Source organism: Cricetulus griseus, chromosome 5 (assembly GCF_003668045.3).
Source record: "Cricetulus griseus strain 17A/GY chromosome 5, alternate assembly CriGri-PICRH-1.0, whole genome shotgun sequence".
In the NCBI taxonomy this organism is placed as follows: domain Eukaryota; kingdom Metazoa; phylum Chordata; class Mammalia; order Rodentia; family Cricetidae; genus Cricetulus; species Cricetulus griseus.
In genome coordinates, this window is record NC_048598.1 from 104890531 (window position 1) to 104915578 (window position 25048).

The window sequence follows — 25048 nt, forward strand, 5'->3', positions numbered from 1 at the left end:
CCTGTTCACAACCCAGGTCACCACTTCCATGGCTCAGGCATTCCCTTCATCCAGCAACTCTGGGGAGTGGCGGGGGGAAGCAACTTGCCAACAGCCAAACAGACAGGACAGGATCTCTCCAAATGGGTCTCACATAGGACCCAGGACCAGAAGTAGATCAAAGGGTTGCTTGGTTTTGTCTCAAAGCCTAACCCAGCAGAGAGACAGTCCCTCAAAGGTAGCTTTGCCTTTGGCTTCATGGGTAGCATGGTGGCTGATGTGATCATATGGTTTGGAACACTTAGGCCTACTTAATTCTCATCAGACAAGGTTGCATCTAGGCCAGTGGGCTGCTGCAGTATGTTACCTTAGCGACAGATGGCAGGGCCTGAGTCCAGCTCTGCTCCACAGCCACCCTGGAAGGCCCGACTGCCCTCCTGAGGTAACGTTCATGGATGTCACATGAGTTCAGAATGTATAGTGCACAGGCCAGGGCATAGCCTCCCCAGTTAGAAACACCTAGAATGCAAAAGAAAAAAATGCATCAAAGAACTATAAAGATCCTGTGGTCCACTGGCTGCCTTCAAGCAACAGAAGCCATCTCAGAGAATTGGCACAGACAGCAGGCACTGGGGTCATCTGGGGACTTGTTACAAACTCTTGAGCCCTAGCTCAAACCTCCTGAATAAGAATCTCTGCAAGATTGTTGGGGAGCAAGATTGTTTAACAAGCCCCATAGGTTAGCTTTGAGTAAAGACTTGTCCCAAGGACTGATCACAACCTCTTAGGCTACAAGAAGCCTATCCCTTGGGCCATATAGCAGACAGCCCATCATATGAGGTCTGCCACTCCTTTATGTGTTGACAACCATTCCTAAGTCACCTTTAGACTTCCTTTTCTATTCTGTCAGCCAGGGCTCATTCCCTGGGCTAGAGACTGTTTCGTCTACTCCTCTCTGATATCTGCTTGTGTTCTCCATCCTGTCAAGGCTGATGGAAGTCTGTCTCTAGGTGCTGCAGCATCATGAAGGAAGAGGGGATGGTAGGACAGCTCAGTGAATGAAAACTAACCGCCAGGCTTGATGACCTGAATTCAGTCCCTGTACAGTGGAAGAAGAGAACTGACTCCTGCAAGTTACCCTCTGATTTACACACACACACACACACACACACACACACACACAGAGAGAGAGAGAGAGAGAGAGAGAGAGAGAGAGAGAGAGAGAGAGAGAAATATTCCTTTTAAAGGAAGAGGATCATCAAATTGAAGAGAGGTGTGTACAACCAGCCTCAGGAAGACAATGAGATGCTCCCAAAGGATTATGGGAGCAGGGAAGAGAAACCAGTAATTCTGATTGGTTCAGGAAAGATGCACAGAAAAGAGTCATTTAATGTGTATATTATAGAATTCAGTGGACAAAGTGGAACTATGGGGTGGGAGAAGCCAGGTAAGCAAATATACAAACAGAACTCCAGGGAACACAAAAGGATACAGTCAAACATGGCCAATGAAGACTAGACGATGACTATCAAATTGTATGTCAGTAATTCGAAGATATCTTTTTGTTACATTTGAATCTCTGAAAAAGGCAAGTATCTATGGTCATAGCTGACAGTTGGCATTGGCTGGTTTATTAGTGCTATACAAAATAGTGGTGACTTGAGTCATCAATGGTACACTCAAGGGAAAAGAATTATCTTGCTTGGGTTGAATGTTTCAGTCTGCAGTCCTGTTGTAAATGTCTTGTGTGACTCAGCTTCTGGGGTCCTTAAAACTAAGTCTATAAGACTTAGTGTCATTATTGCCATGTGGGCAACTTAGACACAGAAAGAGCAGTAAATGTTACACAGCAAATAAGTAGACAAAACTCAGGCTACTCCCTCCAGAGCCTACAATCCTTTTCTTTTAGAAAGTAATTTTTAAGGTTTTGTTTTGTTTTGTTTTGTTTTGTTTTTTTCAAGACAGGGTTTGGAGCCTATCCTGGCACTCGCTCTGGAGACCAGGCTGGCCTTGAACTTACAGAGATCCGCCTGCCTCTGCCTCCTGAGGGCTGGGATTAAAGGCGTGTGCCACAACGCCCAGCAATTTTTAAGTTTTTAATTGTGTTAAAATCTACATGACATGAATGTGGGAAAAACTAATGGTTCCTTCCCTGTTGCCACACCAGCAATCAAGAGGTTATCGTGACCACCGAGGGCCTGAGTGTCTTTCTCTGCCAGGGCTCTAACCGTTATGCAGCAGCAGATACCTAACCCAAGTGTGCTCCAATCCAATTCAGTTCTGATGCTATCAGTCATGACTGTGTCAGGTCCCATGGACTTTTTTAAGGTCTCCGTTCCTAGACGGCATCTTCTTTGTTTGATGCCAGTACCTAGCCCCAGGCAGGTCACCTTAGCCTCTGACTGACTGGCTGTTAGATGGAATTCATTTGCTTCAACAGCCATAGGGAAAAGAACACTGTTTTATTACAGAGGATGTTATGAAAGATCCAGATGAAGAGCTATATGGGCAAGGCACCCAGGAAGGGGTTTGAACCTCATTCTGGATATACTGCCCACCAGGAACAGCATGTGTCTACCTGGGAGCACTCTGAACTCTGTCCTTTTTGGCTTTGGTGAATGTCTATGTTAACAGACAGGGTGGGGACACAGCAAGGCCTGCTTCCTTGAGCTCTTCCTGGCCTCTCTGTGCAACATCCTTCATCCTGGGTAGGGAGAAGGATTCCTCTGGACTGAGGTTGGTCTTAGGACCTATCAGACAAGGAAAGATGGGAGAAATTTGTTTTTTGTGGCTGGCTAAAAGTGGGAGTAGATTCTCACTTCAGGGAAGAGAATTCTAGTTTCTATGGTCTGCCTTGGAGAGGAAGTTATATTAACCTGGACCCATGGATGAAAACAAGCAAATTACCTATCTGTCTGTCCATTCATCTGTCATCTATCTACCTACGTACCTATCATCTACCTAAAAATTCCACACTAGAATTCACCACCTTAGCCATCTTTAAGAGTATAGTCAGTAGTGTTAAATATATCCCTATCTCTTTTACCTATTATGCCTATCTAAAATATCATACCAGAAATTGCCATCTTAACCATGTTTAAGTATGTACTTTAGTAATGTTATCTATCCACCTACTTAAAATGTCAGAATTGGGCCAGGGATGATGGCATATGCCTTTAATTCCAGCACTTGGGAGGTGGAGGCAGGAATATTTCTGAGTTTGAGGCCAGCCTGGTCTATGTGGTGTGTTTCAGACCAGTCAAGGCTACATAGTAAGACATTCTGAAGAAAGACAAAAGATATATAAGAATTGGGTTCTTCTGCCGCCAACTGACCAGGAACTAGGTGAGTGAGTCTCTGCCCCCGCCCGACTCCAGGCCAAAACAGCATACACCCCGACAACTCCCAATCCCCCACCCCCGCCTGCGCCTGAGGGCTTGGGCCAGACATGCCCAGGCAGGGAGGAGCTCCCTGCGCCCCGAATATGCTAGCATCCCACTCTTCCATTCTGCCAAACGACCGAGGAACTAGGAACGAGTGAGGAGACAACCAGGAGTGTCAAGATCATCCAGAGTTGTGGACATTGAATTCCTGGCCCCCACACACCACTGGGTCACAAGAGGAGATAGAGAGACCCCACCTGCACCCACTAAAAGAAGATATGGGGAGAAGACAAAATAAGATTTCACTCAACAACAGAAAGACCAATATGACACCACCAGAATCTAGGGACTCCACTCCAGCAAGATCTGAAAAGCCCAACACAGAGCATGAAGATGAGATGGACCTTAAAAATTATCTCAGCAAGATGATAGAGACCTTTAAAGAGGAAACAAGAAAATCCCTTAAAAAAATAGAAGAAAAAGCAAACAAAAAATTAAACGAATTAGAGGAAAAGACAAACCAAAAAATTCAAGAAATAAATAAATCTCTTAAAGAATCTAAAGAAAGCCAAGAAAAAACATCCAAACAAGTGAAGGAAGCTCTTGAAACAGCTCAAAGCATGAAAGCTGAAATAGACACAATAAAGAAAACACAGAATGAGACCATGCTGGAAATGGAAAGGTTGGATAAACGATCAGGAACTAAAGATGTAAGTATATCCAACAGAATTCAAGAGATGGAAGAGAGAATCTCAGCTACTGAAGACTCGCTAGAGGATATACATTCATCAACCAAAGAGAACCTCAAGTCCAACAAAACCCTAACACACAGTATCCAGGAAATATGGGACACAGTAAAAAGGCCAAACCTAAGAATAATAGGTGTAGGAGAAGGTGAAGGAACACTGCTCAAAGGTACAGAAAACATATTCAACAAAATCATAGAAGAAAACTTCCCCAACCTACAGAAGGATATGCCTATGAAAGTACAAGAAGCTTACAGGACACCAAACAGACTGGACCACAAAAAGAAGTCCCCCCGACACATAATAATCAAAACTCCAAATCTACAGAATAAAGAGAAAATATTAAGAGCTGCAAAGGAAAAAGGCCAAGTAACATATAAAGGCAAACCAATCAGAATCACACCCGACTTCTCAATGGAAACTCTGAAAGCCAGAAGGTCTTGGATAGATACCATACAAGCACTAAGGGAGCATGGATGTCAACCCAGACTACTGTACCCAGCAAAACTTTCAATCACTATAGATGGAGAAAACAAGATATTCCACGACAAAAACAGATTTAAACAATACATATCCACAAATCCAGCACTACAGAAGGCTCTGGAAGGAAAACTCCAACCCAACAAACATAACTACACTCACAAAAACACTGGCAATAGATAAGCTAATTTTACCAAACACAAAAAGAAACAGGAGGGCAAAATCCACACGCAATGATACCACCAACAATAAATCCAAAACAAAGAAGAACCAATGAACAATGGACATTAATATCCCTAAATGTCAATGGTCTTAACTTACCCATAAAAAGATATAGGCTAACAGAATGGATACGAAGACAGAATCCATCCTTCTGCTGTTTACAAGAAACACACCTCAACTTCAAAGACAGGCGATACCTCAGAGTAAAAGGATGGGAAAAATTTTTCCAATCAAATGGGCTCAAGAAACAAGCTGGGGTAGCAATCCTAATATCTAACAAATTAGCCTTTAAACTGAAAGCAATCAAAAGAGATGAAGAAGGGCATTTCATACTCATCACAGGAAAAATCCATCAAGATGAAGTCTCAATCCTGAACATCTATGCCCCTAATACGAAAGCACATTTGTAAAAGAAACATTACTAAAGCTCAAACCACACATAAAACCACACACACTTATAGTAGGAGACTTCAACACCCCCCTTACACCATTAGACAGAACCACTAGACAGAAACTTAACAAAGAAACAAAGGATCTGACAGAAGTTATGACACAACTGGGTTTAACAGATATCTATAGAACATTCCATCCAAACACAAAAGAATATACCTTCTTCTCAGCGCCACATGGAACCTTCTCAAAAATTGACCACATAGTTGGCAGCAAAGCAAACCTCCACAGTTACAAAAATATTGAAATAACCCCCTGTATCTTATCAGACCACCATGCATTAAAGCTAGAATTCAACAGCAATACGAATTGCAGAAAACCTACATTTGCGTGGAAAATGAATAACTCCCAATTGCACCATACCTGGGTTGAGGAAGAAATAAAAAAAGAAATTAAAGACTTCCTAGAATTTAATGAGAATGTAGACACAACATACCCCGAACTTATGGAACACCCTGAAAGCAGTGCTAAGAGGGAAGTTCATAGCACTAAGTGCTCACATGAAGAAACTGGAGGAAAGTCACATTAGAGAATTGACAGAACAACTGAAAGCTGTAGAGCAAAAAGAAGCAAACACACCAAGGAGGAGTAGACGCCAGGAAATAATCAACCTGAGAGCTGAAATCAACAAAGTAGAAACTAGGAAAATAGTACAAAGAATCAATGAAACAAAGAGTTGGTTCTTTGAGAAGATCAATAAGATAGACAAACCTCTAGCCAAACTAACCAAAAGGCAGAGAGAGAGCATGCTAATTAACAAAATCAGAAATGAAAAGGGGGATATAACAACGGACACTGAGGAAATCCAGAGAATCTTTAGGTCATACTTTGAAAACCTGTATTCCACAAAATTGGAAAATCTAAAGGAAATGGACAGCTTTCTGGATAAATATCACTTACCAAAATTAAATCAAGATCAGATAAACAGTTTAAATCGACTTATAACCCCAAATGAGATAGAAGCAGTAATTAAAAGCCTCCCAACCAAAAAAAGCCCAGGGCCAGATGGCTTCACTGCAGAATTCTACCAGAAATTCAAAGAAGAGCTAATTCCAGTACTCCTCAAACTGTTCCACACAATAGAAGCAGATGGGATATTGCCAAACTCTTTCTACGAGGCTACAATCACTTTGATACCCAAGCCACACAAAGATATGACTAAGAAAGAGAACTACAGACCAATATCCCTCATGAACATCGATGCTAAAATACTCAATAAAATATTGGCCAACTGAATCCAAGAACATATCAGAAAAATCATCCACCATGATCAAGTAGGCTTCATCCCAGGGATGCAAGGATGGTTCAACATACGAAAATCCATCAATGTAATCCACTATATAAACAAACTGAAAAAGAAAAACCACATGATCATCTCACTAGATGCTGAAAAAGCCTTTGACAAAATCCAACATCCCTTCATGATAAAGATCTTGGAGAGAACAGGAATAACAGGAACATATTTAAACATGATCAACGCAATATACACCAAACCAATAGCCAACATCAAAGTAAATGGAGAGAAACTCAAAGTGTTTCCTCTAAAATCAGGAACAAGACAAGGCTGTCCACTCTCTCCATATATCTTCAATATTGTACTTGAAGTTCTGGCTATAGCAATAAGACAAGAAAAGGGGATCAAAGGGATACAAATTGGAAAGGATGAAGTAAAACTTTCACTATTTGCAGACGACATGATAGTCTACATTAGTGACCCGAAAAACTCTACCAGGGAACTCCTACAGCTGATAAACACCTTCAGCAAGGTAGCAGGATACAAAATTAACTCAAAAAAATCAGTAGCCCTACTATATACAGATGATAAATCCAATGAGAAAGAAATCAGGGAAACATCACCTTTCACAATATCCACAAGCAACATAAAATATCTTGGGGTAACACTAACCAAAAAAGTGAAAGATCTGTACAATAAGAACTTTGAGACTTTAAAAAAAGAAATTAAAGAAGATACCAGAAAATGGAAAGATCTCCCATGCTCTTGGATAGGTAGAATCAACATAGTAAAAATGGCAATCCTGCCAAAAGCAATCTACAGATTCAATGCAATCCCCATCAAAATCCCAACACAGTTTTTCACAGACATTGAAAGAACAATACTCAACTTTATATGGAAAAATAAAAAGCCCAGGATAGCCAAAACAACTCTTTACAATAAAGGATCTTCTGGAGGCATCACCATCCCTGACTTCAAGCTCTACTATAGAGCCATAGTTCTGAAAACAGCTTGGTATTGGCACAAAAATAGACTGATAGACCAATGGAATCGAATTGAAAACCCTGATATTGACCCACGCACCTATGGATACCTTATTTTTGACAAAGGTGCTAAATCTATACAATGGAAAACAGATAGCATCTTCAACAAATGGTGCTGGTACAATTGGATTCGGACATGCAGAAATTTGCAGATAGATCCATACCTGTCACCATGCACAAAACTTAAGTGCAAATGGATCAAAGATCTCTGCATAAATCCAGCCACACTGAATCTTCTAGAAGAGAATGTGGGAACTACCCTTGAACAAATTGGTACAGGAGACTACTTCCTGAACATTACACCAGCAGCACAGACACTGAGGTCTGCAATTAATAAATGGGACCTCCTGAAACTGAGAAGCTTCTGTAAGGCAAAGGACACAGTCAGTAGGATAAAACGACCACCCACAGAATGGGAAAAGATCTTCACCGATCCCACATCTGACAGAGGACTGATTTCCAAAATATATAAGGAGCTCAAGAAGCTAGCCACCAAAACACCAAACAATGAAATTAAAAAGTGGGGTGCAGAACTAAATAGGGAATTCTCAACAGAGGAATCTGAAATGGCTGAAAGACACTTAAGAAAGTGCTCAAAATCATTGGCCATCAGAGAAATGCAACTCAAAACAACTCTGAGATACCACCTCACGCCTGTCAGAATGGCTAAAATAAAAAATACCAATGACAATCTATGCTGGAGAGGATGTGGAGAAAAAGGAACACTCCTCCATTGCTGGTGGGAGTGCGAACTTGTAAGACCACTCTGGAAATCAGTATGGTGGTTGCTCAGAAAAATGGGAATCAGTCTACCTCAAGATCCAGCCATTCCTCTCTTGGGTATATACCCAAATAGGGCATGTACATACAACAAGGACATATGTTCAACCATGTTCATAGCAGCATTGTTTGTAATAGCCAGAACCTGGAAGCAACCTAGATGCCCCTCTACTGAAGAATGGATTTAGAAAATGTGGCACATCTATACAATGGAGTACTACTCAGCAGAAAAAAGCAATGGAATCTTGAAATTCACAGGCAAATGGATGGAACTAGAGGAAACCATCCTGAGTGAGGTAACCCAGTCACAAAAAGACAAACACGGTATGTACTCACTGATATATGAATTTTAAACATAGAGCAAAGGATTACCAGTCTATAATGCTCTTCACCAAAGAAACTAGGAAACATGAAGGACTCTAAGGGATAAATGGTCCCCAGGAATGGAAGTGGCATGAACTCCTGAACTAATTGGGGGCATGAGGGTGGGGGGGAAGGAGCTGCTACAATAAGAGCAAGAGAAGAGGAGAGGAAATGGAGGGGCAGAAACATTGAGTTGTGGGAAGAATAGAGGAAAGAGAGCAGAATGAGAGATACCATATCAGAGGGAGCCACTATAGGCCCGAGAAGAGATCTGGAACCAGGGAGATCTCCAGAGACCTACAAGGATGACACGATCTGACAATCCAGGCAATGGTGGAAAGGATAACCCAAAAGCCCTTCCCCTAAAATGAGATTGATGACTTCTCTTTATGCCATCCTAGAGCCCTCACCCAGTGGCTGAAGGAAGCAGAGACAGATATACAATGAGCCGAAATCGGGAATTTAGTTGAAAAGAGGGAGGAAAGAAGAACGAAGGGGTCTGTACCAGGTTGGAGAAACCCACAGGAGCAGTTGGCCTGAACAAGGGAGAGCACATCGACCCCAGATGCTGTCAGGGAGGCCAGTACAAGACTGATCCAGACCCCTGAACATGGATGTCAATAAGGAGGCCTCTGCACTCCAGGGAGCCTCTGGTGGTGGATTAGTATTTTTCCCTGGTGCAAGAAGGGACTTTGAGAGCCCATCCCATGTGAAGATTTACACTCTGGCTCTAGACACATGGGGAAGGGCCCAGGACCAGCATAGGAAGACTTGGTGGACTTTGCAGAGCCCCAGTTGAGGGCCCTACCCTGCCTGGGGAGTGGTGGGTGGATGGGGTGGGGGTAGACTGGGGGTGGGGGAGGAGGGTTGGGGGTGAGGGGAGGGAGAGGGAGAAGGGACTTGAAATAAGCTTGTTCCCTAACTAGAACTAATAAAATAAAAAAAAAATTGGGTTCACCAATGTAACCATCTTTACAGGTACAGCTACATAGCATTATGTATCTCTTGATCCATTCATTCGAAATATCATCTGTTAGAGTACAGTTGAGTGGCATTAAGTATACTCCCCTGGTACAGTTCCAGAGCTCATCCTCAGGCTCTGTGCAAATGTAGAAACATGAAACATGTTTGGGAAGCTGTAAACAAGGAAAAGGCAGAATTGAAAATCCTTGTTCACTGGTTTAAAATGGCTTAGAATGGTCATGTATCAAGGATGCTGCTGACCTGCAAGCTAAAACTGCTGACTGAGCTATGGTGGGATGACACAGCACCGTTTTTTGCCTGTGTCTATCACCCTACACTACCTGCTTTTTAAGGATGTCTTTGGTCTTACTATGATGTCATATTTTCAATGAACAAAATGTAAAACCCATACTATATTTAAGCAGTGCCCACGGCCATCATACCTGGATCATGGGAGACATGGTAGGGTATGGGAGAGATGAGAGGGAAAGGCAGCTAACTTAAGTTCATGTGCCAGGGGCCCCATGTCAGACGAACATATTGTGAACTTTGATCCTAGTCTCTAGCAACCACTGATCATTCACTGTACACGTAATTTTACATTTTCCTGAACATCATAAAGCTGGGTTCAGATCACATAGCCTTTCAAACTGGCTGGTTCATTTAGTAATCTGCCCTTTGTGGTTTGCAGGTGGAGGTCAGAGGGATACATACCACATACATGAATGAATAAATGAATGAATAAATGAATGAATGAATGAATGAATGAATGAATGGATGAATGAATGGATGGAAATCGGAAAAGTGAGTTGATATTAGCATTCATCTCCAACATCCTGACTGCAGATACAGTATGGACCACGGCCTCACACTCCCGCCGCCATGCCTTCTGCACCGAGATGGCCAGATCTCCTCAAGCTGCGAGCCAAAATGAACCCCACCCCGCCACTTAAATTCCTTTTGTTAGGTATTTTGTCATAGCAGTGGGGAAAAAAGCAACTACTCTGGTATCCATGAAATAACTTCCAGAAATGTTCCTTTGTTTTGTGTTGTATTTTTGATCAAGTTGGTAGAACTAACATCCAGACACTGTTGAGTCTTCAAATCCATGAACATATATCCCTGTGATTATTTTCAGTTCTTACTTGCTATCCCCATCAAAGTTTTATAGTTTTCCTTGCATAAACAGTAATTACATGTTGCTAGCTTTATAGTTAAGTAGTGCATTTTGGGAAGTGCTAATATAAATGGCAATGTGTTTTCAGTTTCAAATTCCTCGTACAAACTGTTGCAATATTGGAAAGTGATGCTGTATCCTGAAAGACTGCCGTAATCTCTTTGTTCCAGGAGTTTGCTTTTGTTTATCCTTGTAGATTTTCCATATGGATGAACATGCCATCTACAAAGATAATTATTTTCTTTCTTCTCGATCCACATGCTTTTTATTTCTTCTCTTTGTCTTATTTCACTAAGATTTATAGTAGGACGCTGAAAAACTGTTGACAAAGGACAGCCTTGCCATAGTACTCCCAGCTGGACTCTTAAAAATATTTTCCTAAATTTCTTGCCTTATCATGTAATTTTCTTTAGTTTGTTAATATCTAAGATATATGAGTGGTTTTTTTTTTTTGATTATTGGATCTTCTTGAGATAAGCCCTAGTTTGTTAGTGATACATTTCTCTTATATGCTGTTGTGGTCTGTTAATATTTTGCTGAGTGCTTTTTGACTTTTTAAAAAATTTGTTTACTAGTGTGTGCGTGCACATATGGGTATCCAGGACCAAACTGAAGCCATCAAACTTGGTGGCAAATGGCATAACCCAATTCACCAGCCCTGTTTTTATACTCATGTTCATGAAAAATATTGAACTATTTATAGTTTCTTTCCTTAAGGTGGAAGCTAAGATAAGCAAAGTCCGTTATTTCTTGCTTTCTAATATATGCATTCTGTGGTGGTTTGAATGAGATGTCTGCCATAGTCATGAGCATGTAATTACTTGGTCTCAGTTGGTGGTGCTGTTTGAGGGGAGTAGAGAAGGTGTGGCCTTGTTGGAAGTACATCACTGGGGGTGGGCTTCGGTAGTCAAGAGCCTGGCCTGCTTAGTTTGCTCTCTCTGCTTTGTGCTTGTGGTTCAAGATTCGAGCTCTCGGTTTCCTGTTCCTACTGCCTACTGTCATTCTCCCTGTCACATAAACTCTAACCCTCTGGTTCCACAAGCCAAAATAAACAGTTTCTTCTCTACATTGCTCTGGTCATGGTGTTTCATCACAGCAATAGCAAAGTAACTAATACAGGTGTCAATTAAATTTGGTGGATTGACAGCATTGTTGGGTTCAGCTGTGTCCTTGCAGATTTATGCCAGCTGTATCTGTCCACTTTTGTTTCAGGGATGGTAAAATATCCAACTATAATAGTTGAATCATCTATTTTTTTCTCTGCAGATCTTCCCCCACCCCTGGTGTGTGTGTTTATAACCACTCTGGTGTTAGATACATATACACAAAGAATTGTTATATCTTCCTTGTGGATTATGAATGTGCCTTTTTTATTCCTGGTAACTTCCTTTGTTCTGAAGTCTGTTTTTGTTGGTTAGTGTTACATTTAATTTATCTTCTTCCTTTTACTCTATAGAACTAGAGCTGGGCGTCTCCTTTTTCTTCCTGGAAGGTGGCAGTGGGCTGGACCTGGGTATTTCCCTTCTCCCAAGCACGCATGGCTTTGTTCACACCACAGCAGGCTGCGGTTCCTTTTAAGGCCCAGGGCAAGATCTGGCATATTTCTGGAGAGTTCCTTTTGACTAGGTCCACCACAAGCAGAAGAGATTTCCCTGATATTCACTATGGAGAACCTAGTTAAGTGCCCAGAAGTAAGTCCCTCAAATTAAGGTGATTCCCCCAGGGGTGCCCAGAAGTAAGTCCCCCATGATCCCCTAGCATTGTTTTCATTTGTTGGTTTTGTATGTGTGTGTGTGGGTTTTTTTTGTTTTGTTTTTGTTTTGTTTTGTTTTGTTTTTTTTTGAGACAAGGTCTTGCTATGTAGCCTTGACTGGCTTGGAACCCTGGAAGTCACTGTGTAGACTGGTTTCAAACACTGAGACCCGACTACCTCCCCCCCCCCGCCCCCCAAGTGCTGGGCTTAAAGGTGGTCACCTGGCTCCCTGTGGTTGAACTCCAGGTTTGTGTGGTGAGCCTCCAGCAACTTGCCAGTAGGTTTTCTATCCTGGAGAATGTTTGCTCCTTTCTAGGCTGAGTCTAACCATAAAAGGGAGAGAGCCCTTTTCAGGTGTTAATATTTCCAGAAACTTCTGGTGAGGTTAAGGGAAAGTCAGGCTTTGTAATGGTAATTACACACAAGAAAGGTGGGTTCTGAGGTCCCCCAAGGCAGCAACAGGAAAGACAGGGATCCTGAGACAGAAGCTGGTAAAGGGAGCTGTGGGAAACCCTTCCCCTGTCCACCATGCCTTAGGCACTCAGTGACCACTGATCAAAGTGGCCCTCCTGTCACTCTCATCTGTCACCTGTCCTATTGCCCTCACACCTCACATCACTGTATCACCTGGTATATGTATTCATCTGGGTCACTGTCTCTCAACTCTCTAAGGGAAGTTCTTCAGCACACATCACCTCTGCTGTTGCTCAGAACCCAGAACAATGCCTGGCACACTGTGAATGTTAACTGAATGGCTGAATTCCCACTCAAGGTCCTGCCCTACACTGGTGCCCCTTGGAAAGAAGAGAAAAAGCTTCTGTCCTGGTGTGATGGTTATCTTGATTGTCGATTTGAATGGATTGAGAGGTGTCTGGGAGAGGAGTAAAGCATAGGGATGTCTGCAAGGGCATTTCCAGAAAAGATTGACACGTTGGACAGCAACTGAGTGAGGAAGACCCTACCTGAGTGTGAGCAGAACGGCCAATAGGATACAAACCCAGGTAGGAGAAAAGCATAAGTAGCCAGCCAGGCAAACACAAGGTCCCTTGCTCTGTTTCCTGGTCACTAGGGAACAGGCAGCCCTTCTGCCATGACAGTCTGCCTGGCTACAGGCCCAGGAGCAATAAAGCCAGCCACTGTATTCTGAGCCCTTTGAGACCATGAACCCAAACAATCCTTCCTCCTTTGAAGTTACTGCTTTCAGGTATTTGTCACGGTGATGAGAAACTGTCTTACATACCTGGTCAGGCTTCAAGCCAGGTCACTTACCCTGGGCAGCCAGGCTCCTCTTAGCGGGCACACAGGTACTCACCAGCAATGACAGCAAAGTCGGCTTCCACGTCACAGGCAATGACCTCTCCATTTCTTATGTACTTCTTCACAGCCTCCTTGACAGTGCCCATGCCAAGTTCATTGCCTCCATCACCCACTCCTGAAGGGAAGAGAAACAGTCGGTAAACAGGATGGGGGCAAAGTGGGGAGGGACGAGACAGCCCCTCCCCACATGTCAGTGGTTGGCTCTGAAGATATTTCTGACTACCAGATGTTGATTCTTCTTCAGGTCTTCTAGAAACCTCTCTAGTTGGGAACGGATCTGATTTTGGAGCTCACTGGAGTGGGATCCTGTCTTCTATTAGGTTCCCACAAACAGCCACAGGGTTGGGTGCCTTGTGTTCTGACATGTCACCAGGCATACTGGAAGCAAGGGTACAGTAACACTCAGTAGCTCCCACACAGCAACTGGCCAACATCACACTGGCAAAGGTAAACTGTGTTTACTCTAGCCCAGCGGTTGCCAACTTTCCTTTAATGCAATTCCTCATGTCATGGTGCCCCCCCAACCATAAATTACTTTTGTTGCTACTGCATAACTGTGATTTTACTACTGTTATGAATTGTAAATATCTGTGATTCCCAATGGTCTTAGGCCACCCCCATGAACGGGTCCTTCAACCCCCAAAGGGGTCACAACCCACAGGCTTCTGCTTAAGGAATGTGAAAAGCACGCATGTGATTCTTTTTCATCTAAACTGAAGGGGTAGCTGCCTGTCATCTGAAATATCCTCACAGGATCCATTGCTGCAGACGAGGCAGTCAGGTGAGCTGGGAATGGTTTTATCTGCCAAGAGGTCCAGCCACAGCTGCTCTGGAGAGCTAGGCGTGAGGACTGCTCTAGCTCAGGAGTTGGGGACCATCCTGTACAACATAGTGAGGATGGTCAGAATGCCTTTTTAAACAGGGCTGTATCCCAGGACCTCGAGGACAGAAAACTAAACCTCCTTGAACTACAGTGTTAGGAATAATGAATAATGGGTTGGGACCCCAGGTGGCAGTCTCCAGTCCCGTGCTGAGACCACAAGGATCCCCAGGAGATGGACAGCGGGCATATGGGGAAACAGACCTGTAGACTAACTCATACTGAAAGTATTATTGAGGGGAGGTAAGAAAATAAAGAGACACAGAGACAGAGAAAGGACAGAAGAGACAGGAAAAGTCCTGTCTGCCCCAGGGGAACAGCAGGAAAGAGAGAGCAGAAAGAGCAGAAGTGTGGGGTTTTCTTTGAAAGGGGTCCTTTGCACCTTCATGCAGACTAGTAGTCATGGAACCCTGGGCTGACCAGGGCACTGCCTGAGTGCATTCTGCCAGGTGACAGGGGCAGGCCAGCATAGTGCCTGAATCCTGTCATACAGGACTGGGTATTACTGTATTTGAGTTTCTTCCACAAGGGCTTGTAATAAATACATAGAAGAATTCTAGTAGAGCAGTGGTTCTCAATCCGTGGATTTCAGCCCCTTTGGGATCATACAACCCTTTCACAGTGGTCACATGTCAGATATCTACATTATGAGTCATAACAGTAGTAAATTGCAGTTATGAAGTAGCAACAAAATTTTATGTTTGGGAGTCACCACAACATGAATGGTATGAAAGTGTTGCAGCATTAGAAAGGTTGAGAATCCTTGTGCTAGAGGCTGGCATTCATTCTGAGTTGCTGGGGAGAGGGAACTAAAGCACCTCAAGCATTGGAGACCAGACTGAGCCAAAAGACCTCTGTGAATGACTGAACACCTTCCAGTAACACAACCTAAAGATTTTTGCTTCTGTTTCCACCCTGACCATTTTTCTCAGAACAGTTTTCTACATTAGTGACAGCCTGATTGGATGACAAAAACAATACAACCATGGAAGTGTAAGGGGTAGTTAGATGCTAGGGAGGGCCAGGACACATGCTCTTGCAGCTTCCCAGGACACATACTAATTGCTCCTTTGGACTCCTGTGCTGGCAATGATCCCTGCAGGCACTGGGTCCTTTACCTGCCCAGCCCATAGTGACAGGAAGTGAGAAACCAACCAAGCTGACCACATTGCATGTGCCCCACCCACAGCCTTTTCTGGGAAAATCTGGGGATTTGCAGAAACTTTCTAGACAATCCAGAAGGTTTTCATTCACTCCTCAAAACCTCAAAAGTCAGAGGGGACTAATGGGTCTGGGAAACACTCAGAGGCTTGGAGAGTAACAGACACAGAAGGAGAGACTGGCTGGCTTTCATTACTCCCCACCCCCACCCCGTTCTCCTGAGGGAGGAAGGAGAGCTGGCATCCTTGGGGACTAGCTCAGTCATAACAGCAAGGTGATTCTTTAACTGTAGGGACTGGGGTGGGGTCTGCCCTTTGCTCAAAATCCTTCCGGCAATGCTAATTAGCTAGGCAGTTTCAAACTCGTGGGGCCTCATTTTATCATTTACTTCCTACCACATAGGAGTTTTGAGCAGGATAGAAAATATAACAGTTGTGAAAGTTCTTGGAAAAGTATAAAGTTCAGTACCAAAACAAATTATTGCAGTATAGTATTAACAATAATCGTTCACTCGTCTTACATTTAATGCACTTAAAGAGTTAAGCGTTTCTTCAGATGACACAAAGTCCAGCCTCTGGTCAAAATGAGACACCATGCTTTGATTTCATTGTTACTATTTCATGATGAGTTTAATTACTTCTGAACTGGGCAAATCCAGTATGTTCTATGTATGTGTGTCACTTCCCTTTCTCCTAAGGGAATGTTGCATTTCTTAATAATGTTGTCATTAGCATCTAGACTAGCTGAAATAAACAAAGCCTAGTTTCGGGGAGTGGAGAGCAATTCCTTCCCGGCCTGTCCTCAATGAATAATAAAAGACGCTTAGTATCAAGGTGTTCGCGTTGAATTCTTAGTGCCCCCACTTACCAGTTGATGAGATTCCAGGAATCTTTTGTGCTGCAAGGAAAATGTCATCGATGGGGTCAACTAAGTGTTTGATGTTCATCTTCCTCGCGTTGTAGTAATTGCCATCGGCAGCCCTTCCTGCACGCTCTATGGCCACCAGATGGTCAAATCTGCCCGGAAGCAATGGTGGTCAGTGTTCATGTGGAAAATGGCAGATTCGGTGGCTCTAACCCGTGTGCCTATGTGAACGACCCTTGGTTTCTTGACTTGCTTACTCCTATGACCTGACTGAGGCCTACTTTGTATGGGGGCTATCACAGGGAACTAGCTCACTATGCTGTTGGTGGTGGGGAGATACAGCCCACACTGCTGCCTGAGGTCCTAGGAGTTCCTGGGACCTCCATGCAGGTAAAGCTGTCCTTCACTACAGTGACTACATCACAAAAAGAATTTCAGAACAAGTCAGAGTGAAGCCAAGTTAGCAAGTCTATTCAGGGATAGGAGATGGTACACACTTCAGATTTAGGTATAAGAGCATTTAGTCTTTCTCTCCTCCCTCTCCCCCCACACCACACACATACACACTCACACACACACACACTCACACTCACACACACACACACACACTCACATACACACCACACACACACACACACACACACACACACTCACACACACACACACACACTCACATACACACCACACACACACACACACACACACACACACACACACGGGACAGTACACATCCCAGGCATGGATGGAGGCTTCTCAAGAGGGAAAGCAATACTCATGTGTTTTTAGCGGCAATACATATGATATATATGATTTTGTGGCCAAATTATAGAGCTCAAAGGGTATAATTTACAGCAAGGCTTAGAGATCAAGCAGAGTTTAAAAGTTAAGTGAAAGATGTGAGTTAGTTTACTTATTTTTTTAAAAATTTCTTTGGAAAAACAGTTTCATAAGATCTACTGCTTGGATGAGCTGAGGAGTGGTAGTGGAGCAGGGGAGGATTGCTAATATAAACTCCAGTTCACAAACATCTTGGCCCTGAGTAAGCATAGCCTTTTGTTTATCTTGGTTTTGGTTTTCTTCCTTGAGACGAGGCCTCACGTAGCCTAGGCTGGCCTCTGACTTGCTATGCAGCTAAGGATGACTTTGAACCTTCATTTCCGTTTCTGAATTTATCATACCATTATTGCGTATGGATGGACGCACACATGCCGCAGAAAATGATGTGGAGGTCGGAACACAACTCCCGTCCACCTTGTGTGGATCACAGGGATCAAACTCAGGTCATCAGGCTTGGTGGCAGACCTTTACCCCTTGAGCCATCTTGCAGGCCCTTGGACTATTAAAATTGACTTTTTTTTTTATTATCAATGTGTATCTATGTTTGCAAATATGTGTATGTGCGAGGTACATGTGTGAGTGTAAGAGTCCAAAAGAGGGCATCAGGTCCCCCTCAGATATGGAGTTATAGGTAGTTGTGAACTGCCTCAAATGGGTGCTGGGAACCAAATGGATCCCTCGCAAGAGCAGTGCATGCTCTTAATCACTGAGCCAACTCTCCAGCCCCATGTGTGAGCAATTTGGGCTTTGTCAGATGTCCTCTCTGTAAGACTCTGGAGTGAGGGCTGCTTTTCTTTCCCATACCCCCTTAATTTTCTCCTTCTGGGGGGGTGGTTTGAGACAGTGTTTCTCTGTGTAGCTTTAGAGACTGTCCTGGAACTGGCTCTGTAGACCAGGGTGACCTCCAACTCAGATCTGCCTGCCTCTGCGCCCCAAGTGCTGGGATTAAAGGTGTGTGGCAGCCCTCCCCCTCCCCCCATCGGCTTCTCCATCTTTCTCTCCTACCCCAACAACCCTTGTAACAAACAGCCACTTAGGTCTACTTCAGTTTAGTAGTGTCAGAAGCTGAAAGGTCAGGAGACTGGTCAGGGTAACAGGATGCCTGGGAGACACTAATACTCTATCCAATGCCACACATCCTGCACAGTGTCCAGTTAAAAAGTCACTGAGTGTTGGCTGCTATAGACCCATTTCACTCACTTTTAACTTCTCATTCACATCACAGACTTTAAACAACTAGGGATGAATGTTTAAAAGGGAAAAATGAATGGAACATAACATGAACTCCTTAGGAGAAAAAGAGGTCAAAAATAAGGGCACAGATGGCATGGCTGTCAGGTGGTTGTGGAGTCCTTTCTTATAGGTCACACTCTGGGTCTTCCAGTCACTGGCCTTGGTGAGTTGTTTGGTCTTTCTAACCACAAATCACCCTTTCCATCTACAAGACATCATGCATCTGCAGGGTATCACACATCTGTAGGACATTGTACATCTGCAGGATATCACATACATGCAGAGCATCACATCTGTAGGATGTCATGTATCCCCCGGATGTCACACATATACAGGACATCATGTATCTGCAACATCACACATCTGTAATCTGTAGGACATCATGCATTGGCAGGGCATCACGCATCTACAGTATTGATGGGGTTAAAGAAGGTGCCTGCCATGGAACCTGTAGCTACTTAGAGCTCAGTAAGCATCAGCCGGCCTTGCTGTCTGAATTTTTATTAGCAGGAATGTTTTAATCTTATTTCTCTGTGTGTGCATGCACTTGTCTGTATATGAAACATGCGTGTGCAGTACCTGTGGAGGCCAGAATAGGGTGTCATATCCCCTGGGACTTGATTTACAGGCAGTTGTGAGCTACCCAGTGTGGGTTTTGGGAACTGAACCCAGGTCCTGTGCAAGAGCAGCACAGTGCTCTTAAGTCAGAGCCATCTCTCCAGCCGTTAGCAGGAATGTTGTTTTGATGATCCAAAGTAAGAACATGAAACTGGCACTTTCACATCTCTAAAAGCACCCACAGTGGATTTCTTCAAAATCTCAACTCCATGATGGAATAGTATGGCCAATCTTCAAAATGTTAAAAACAGACTTCTCCTATGATCCAGAAATTCAGCTTTGGGGTACACATTGGAAAGAACTAAAAATAGGGACTTAAAAGGGATGTGTGGCTGCTCTTGTTCTGAGCAGCGCTATTTAGAATAGGTGGTGTGTGTGTGGGGGGGGCGTTGTAGTAGAACAAACTGAAAAAGAAAGCATCAAAGCATACAGGGCCCATCTGAGTCCTGTAATATTGAATGTCCCGCGCGCTCTCTGTATTTCTCGCCAGCAAGAAATCATACACGGGACACTCGGATCCTTCTGCAGGAAAGCTTTAATGCGTCTTGAGAGGAGAGCATAAGCTTACCAGAGCGGAGACACTGAGCCAAGAATCCCGTCCCCTAATAAAGGCTGGCAACCGGCGCCTCGGACGTGTCACCCCATGATTGGCTGCAGCTCATCCGGCCATATGACGCCACGGAATAGGCAGAGATCAAGGAATGGAAATTTACCCAGCGCCTGCGCAATAATCTTGTTTACATTCGGTGCCTGCCGGATGCAGGCGCCATCTTGTAATGGAGAATGCAGGGACGGCTCCCTACAATTGAAGAGTCAGTATTTTTTTTAAATGTCTATCTCAGTTACATGCATGTACTGATTTGCAATACAAAACGTGTTATTGTTGGTTGTTTAAAAAGTGTGCAAAGCACACATGAGTTATAAAATCTGAAATACACTACAAAAAGGGGGTTTCAAAATATTTGACCACAACACACACACACACACACACACACACACACACACACACAGAGGCGGGAGGAAGGGGAGGAAAGGGAGGGGAGGAAGTGTTTCAAGAGAGCCGTTTCCATCATGCTACAATGCTATTTCTATTTTGTTTCCTAAAAGTCTTGGCTACCCCCAGTTGAAATTGTTTGACTACTGTCATGATGCCATTGTTGAAAGACTGCAAACTTTGTTTCTTACTTTGTCAGGTATGAGTGCCAACCCTCCCCACTGGCAGGGATCTACTTCCAGACGTGTTCTATGGAGCCCTAACCTCATGGCTAATGTAGCCCATCAGAACTTTGGCTTCCTGGGCTGGTGGCTTTCCTTTCTTCCATAGGATGAGCTTTGCAGAAACCTCGTCAGCAAGGTTACAAGGATGTGGTCTTCCCCATTCCCATGCACTCCGTCTGGGGTACCATATACATACCTAGGAGACTTGGGGTCCCCATCTTTGCACAAAAATGCCTGAGCATCTTCTACTGACTTGCCTTGGTAAGTTAGCAGGGGGATTGGTGTCTTCAGAACACCTGAGGATAAACACAAAGGGCAACCACATCAGGACATGTGTGAAGGGCATCTTTGGACAGTAGTGCAACCATTTTGAGTGGTGTCCTTCCTAGAATACTTTGTTAAAGTCCAGAGGATAGGTTTACTTTTAGTCCTGACTAAACTCCGGAGTTGGTAGGGCATGGAGGGTATAGACCTGGGGCTATGCAATGTGTAAGATGCCCTTGTCAACATAAGGTCTGTTCTGGCCCACTGCCAGCAAGAGTGCCGTGTGCTCATTTAGATGCCCACAGGAAAGTGTGCCAGGCTCTTTACATTTATGCTCTCATTTAATTTTCAAAATTCTATTCCATAAAGTGATTATCATTTCTGTTTTATAGAAAAGGAAAAGTGTTGCTCAGAGACACCAAGGATGCTGATCAGGGTCAGATACAGTATACATGTTGGCATTACAACTCCAGTTCTGTCTTAGTTTAACTTCTGTTACTATGTTAAAACACCCTGACCAAAAGCAACTTAAGTGAAGAAGGGGTTAGTTCAGCTGACAATGCTAGTCCACAGGCCAACTTGATCTAGACAATTCCTCAACTGAGACTCCTTTGTCAGGTGATTCTAGGTTGTGGCAAGGTAACATTAAAACCAGCCATTAAATTTCTACCCCCAGATCTTACCAGTTTCCTCTCCATTTAAGCATCCCTTCAGAGGTGACCAGTGACAACTGAAGCAGAGTCCCAGAGATTTGGGTTAGGTACTTGTATGGTAGTGACTTACAAAGTGACATTGATTCTTAAAATAAATTAACATTTTGTGATTACACAAATAATACACATTACTGTAGATTGTGTGGAAAATATAAACCTATCTCCCCAAGTTGAAATTCATTTGGTTTTTATTAATCTACCTCTCAAAAGTTTGAGGAAGAATCCTTGCTTATTCATGGGTCCAGGGCAAATCTTTGAGCAGAAGGAAAGATGGTTGACAGCACCCTGGACCCAGAACTTAGAGACATGTGACTTTGGCTAGGCCACACAAGCTCCCTCAGCACTTCCTCTGTAAGGTAATGCCCAACTACTCACATGGCTGGGATGGCACCATGATGGCCTTGATACCTGTCAGTCAGTGACCTGACTGGGATCTGGTGTGAAGCAGGTGCTAAGTAAAGGCATAACTCACTTCCCCAGCCACCCTGGTGTCCGATTCTAGTCAGGGGAGGAGGTATCAGGGAGCCCAGGCAGGCAACTGAGCCACATGTCTGAGAAAGAACATGCAAGACTTCTGTCAAGATGGGTCAGGAGACAAGCTCCCTCCTCTGAGCTACAGAGTGCAATCCTTGCTGGGCTTGTGCATGAGAGGGGAGAAAGGACTATGCCTCCCTGCCTCCTCTATTATTTCCTAGGTCTCAGCAAAAAGATTGAAATAGTTTTCACAAACAGGTCCAGTTGCATCACTTGCTTCATGCAACAAAAATTCTGCAGAATCCAATAAAGCAACGGTACCCTCCATGGCATTGTCTGAGTCCCTGAGAGCGACCCAGCTGAGCTCTCGGGAGAGGAACAGGACACAGCTAGTGCTCTCTGGAGAATAAATGCTAAACACAGCCACAGTGCAGTGTCAGGTAACACCTATTGTTGGCCCTGGAGCAGAGTTGACATGGTCACCTGTCCCTTGGTTTCCTGTTCTCTCTTGCGGATCTGCCTAGAATTCCTTAATGACTCCTTTCCTCTTGTCCTCTGGATGAGAGGCCACAGGGTGTAATCCTGGCTCCTTTGTCCCCACAGTAGTCTCCCTGAGAGCATCCACTATAGAGCTTTCCCTGTAACCCCTCTTCAGCTTCTGTCTTCATGGACGGAACAACCTACCCTCTACTCTTACAACCATCTGGTTGCTCTGTAACCAAGACCTGAGATGGGGTGTAGGTGGTTTCTTGGGAGACGGTGCCAAGAATCCGAGGGAAGGGACAGGGGTTGTGAGGAGGGGATGTGCATTTTCAAATCACTGCTTTAAAATTTGGCATCTCGAGCTGGGCACGATGGTGGTGCACACCTTTAATCTCAGCGCTTGGGAGGCAGAGGCAGGCGAATCTCGTGAGCTGGAGGCCAGCCTGATCTATAGAGCTAGTTCCAGGACTGCCAGGACTGTTACACAGAGAAACCCTCTCTCAAAAAAATCATAGGGCAGGGGAAGAGAGAGAGAAAGAAATTTGGCATATCATGTTCACTAAGATACATGTATCTCCAAGGAGGCAAAGGACTTAATCCTGTCCCTACTGGGCTGAGAGTGTCTTGGTGGAGGGAATCATCCTCATTGTTCTGGGTAGCATGGGTTCACATAGCTTTGACCCTTCAGGGCACTGATGGTGGTAGGAGCTGGTCACTGTGTGGACAATAGTGATTGGTTTGATCACTTGGACTTCCAGGAACCTCAGTAACTTTCTTTAAAAAAAAAAAAAAAAAAAGAGAGACCCCTTTGCTTATAACAAAATTGTTCTGAGCTTGGGGATAAAACACCCTGTCATGAGGACACATCCTGGGACTGGGTACATGACTGAAGGTCCAAACATTGATTTCTTCAAGTCTTTGCCAGTAAAGACCTGCTTGGGGAAATGGCTTGAGCCCATGTCATACTCACCTTGTTTAACAGCATCTTCAACAAGCTTTGTGTGCAAGTTCAAGGCTCTCTGGTCTACCACCATGGAGGTCTCCTTCCCCAGAGCCTGCAGGAAGGCGGCTAAAGCAATGGCTCCCGGTGGGCCATCTGTCTCCTCTGGGGGCTCATGATTGAAATGTGTGGGGAATCCAGTGGTGACTAGTACTGAGTGGGCATGAGACAGTGACAGAGCAGCCCGCAGCAGCTCATCTTTACCTAGCAGGTGCCCGATTCCCCGGTTACCTGAAACAAAAATAAAGCAAAATATCTAGATGATTGTGTTTAAGGTAGAAACACTGATAGCTTGGGCTGTTTAGGGTCCAGAAGTCGTATGGAGGAATGTGGCAGACTGAACAGTTTATACGGATGAATTCCCATCTCTGGTCTTTCTGCCTCCCACCCCTCTCTTAGCTAGGATGACTGGCTCTGTCTCATGGAGCATGAGGAGATGATGGGTGTCCTGCTGAGCCTGGCCCTGTACTTCTGAAGTGTTTCTCCAAGTACACATACCCTCTTACTGACAGAAATGCTGATAGCTACAGCATGATCTAATGGCAGAGCTGCTGGGACCCCAAGCAGCTGGGTAGAGCCGAGTCCCTCCCTGCTGACCCAGAACTCTCTGAAGACCTGCTGTGCGCTGTTACATGGAGGTGTTGAAGCATGCAGAGGTTCATTTGTTAGAATGGCTTAGCAAAACCTAATAGAAGAATATATAAAAAGAAAAGGAAATGGAATGCATTCATTGGAAAGTCTTCCACAAGCTCAAGACAAGATCTCGGGTGCAATTATTCTAGAAGATTGTAAGACCAGAAAACACAGAAGAGGACGACACCCAGAAAACCACAAAAGGATTGAGAGTGAGCAAGTTAACCCCTAAGGCAACAGGAACTCTGTCTTGCTTGAGAGCCACTAAGAAGCCATGGAGGATGTACCATAGAGCTGTACCAGAGGCTGCCCACTTGTTCACTGGCTTCTGTCCCAGTTGCCCATCAAGGGGGTCAACTTCGTTGTTCTCTTTGGACTGTGCCTCCTGTAATACAGATACAGACTGTCTTCTAGTGGAGGAGTTGAGCAAATGGGGGAGCATTCATTGCCTCTGTAGAGGAACTCAGTTAGTCCAGGGGACACATATGGGAGTGGACAGCTGTGCTAAGATTGCCCAGCTGGGCCCGGTTGAGCAACACCACTTCCTGACTCTTGTCCATTCTGTCATGCCTCTGTCTGCTCTGACATCTCTTCTTTACAAGGGCCATATGGAGGCAGAGTGTGACTCAGAATGCTCACCCCTGCTGAGCTGCCTCACAGCAGGCCAAAGGGAAGTAGAGGAGCATTGACTTGCAGTTGAGGTTCACAGACAGCATTAAGGATGCTGGGTTTGGAACCCTATTATGAAGGCACCACTCCAGACTGAGACAGGAACAATTT

The 25048-nt window shown here is 44.2% G+C and overlaps 1 protein-coding gene across 1 annotated transcript in view; it reads right to left on the reverse strand.

The window, feature by feature from the left end:
• Dglucy (D-glutamate cyclase) overlaps positions 1 to 25048 on the reverse strand; it is an 83554-nt gene that overhangs the window by 6897 nt on the left and 51609 nt on the right. Inside the window, exons 8-12 of the mRNA XM_027419124.2 lie at positions 23606 to 23866; positions 20898 to 20997; positions 16799 to 16947; positions 13886 to 14005; positions 347 to 498 (exon numbers count right to left, since the gene is read on the reverse strand). Of these exons, the coding sequence (XP_027274925.1) occupies positions 347 to 498; positions 13886 to 14005; positions 16799 to 16947; positions 20898 to 20997; positions 23606 to 23866 (782 nt within the window). The remainder of the gene's footprint in view (positions 1 to 346; positions 499 to 13885; positions 14006 to 16798; positions 16948 to 20897; positions 20998 to 23605; positions 23867 to 25048) is intronic.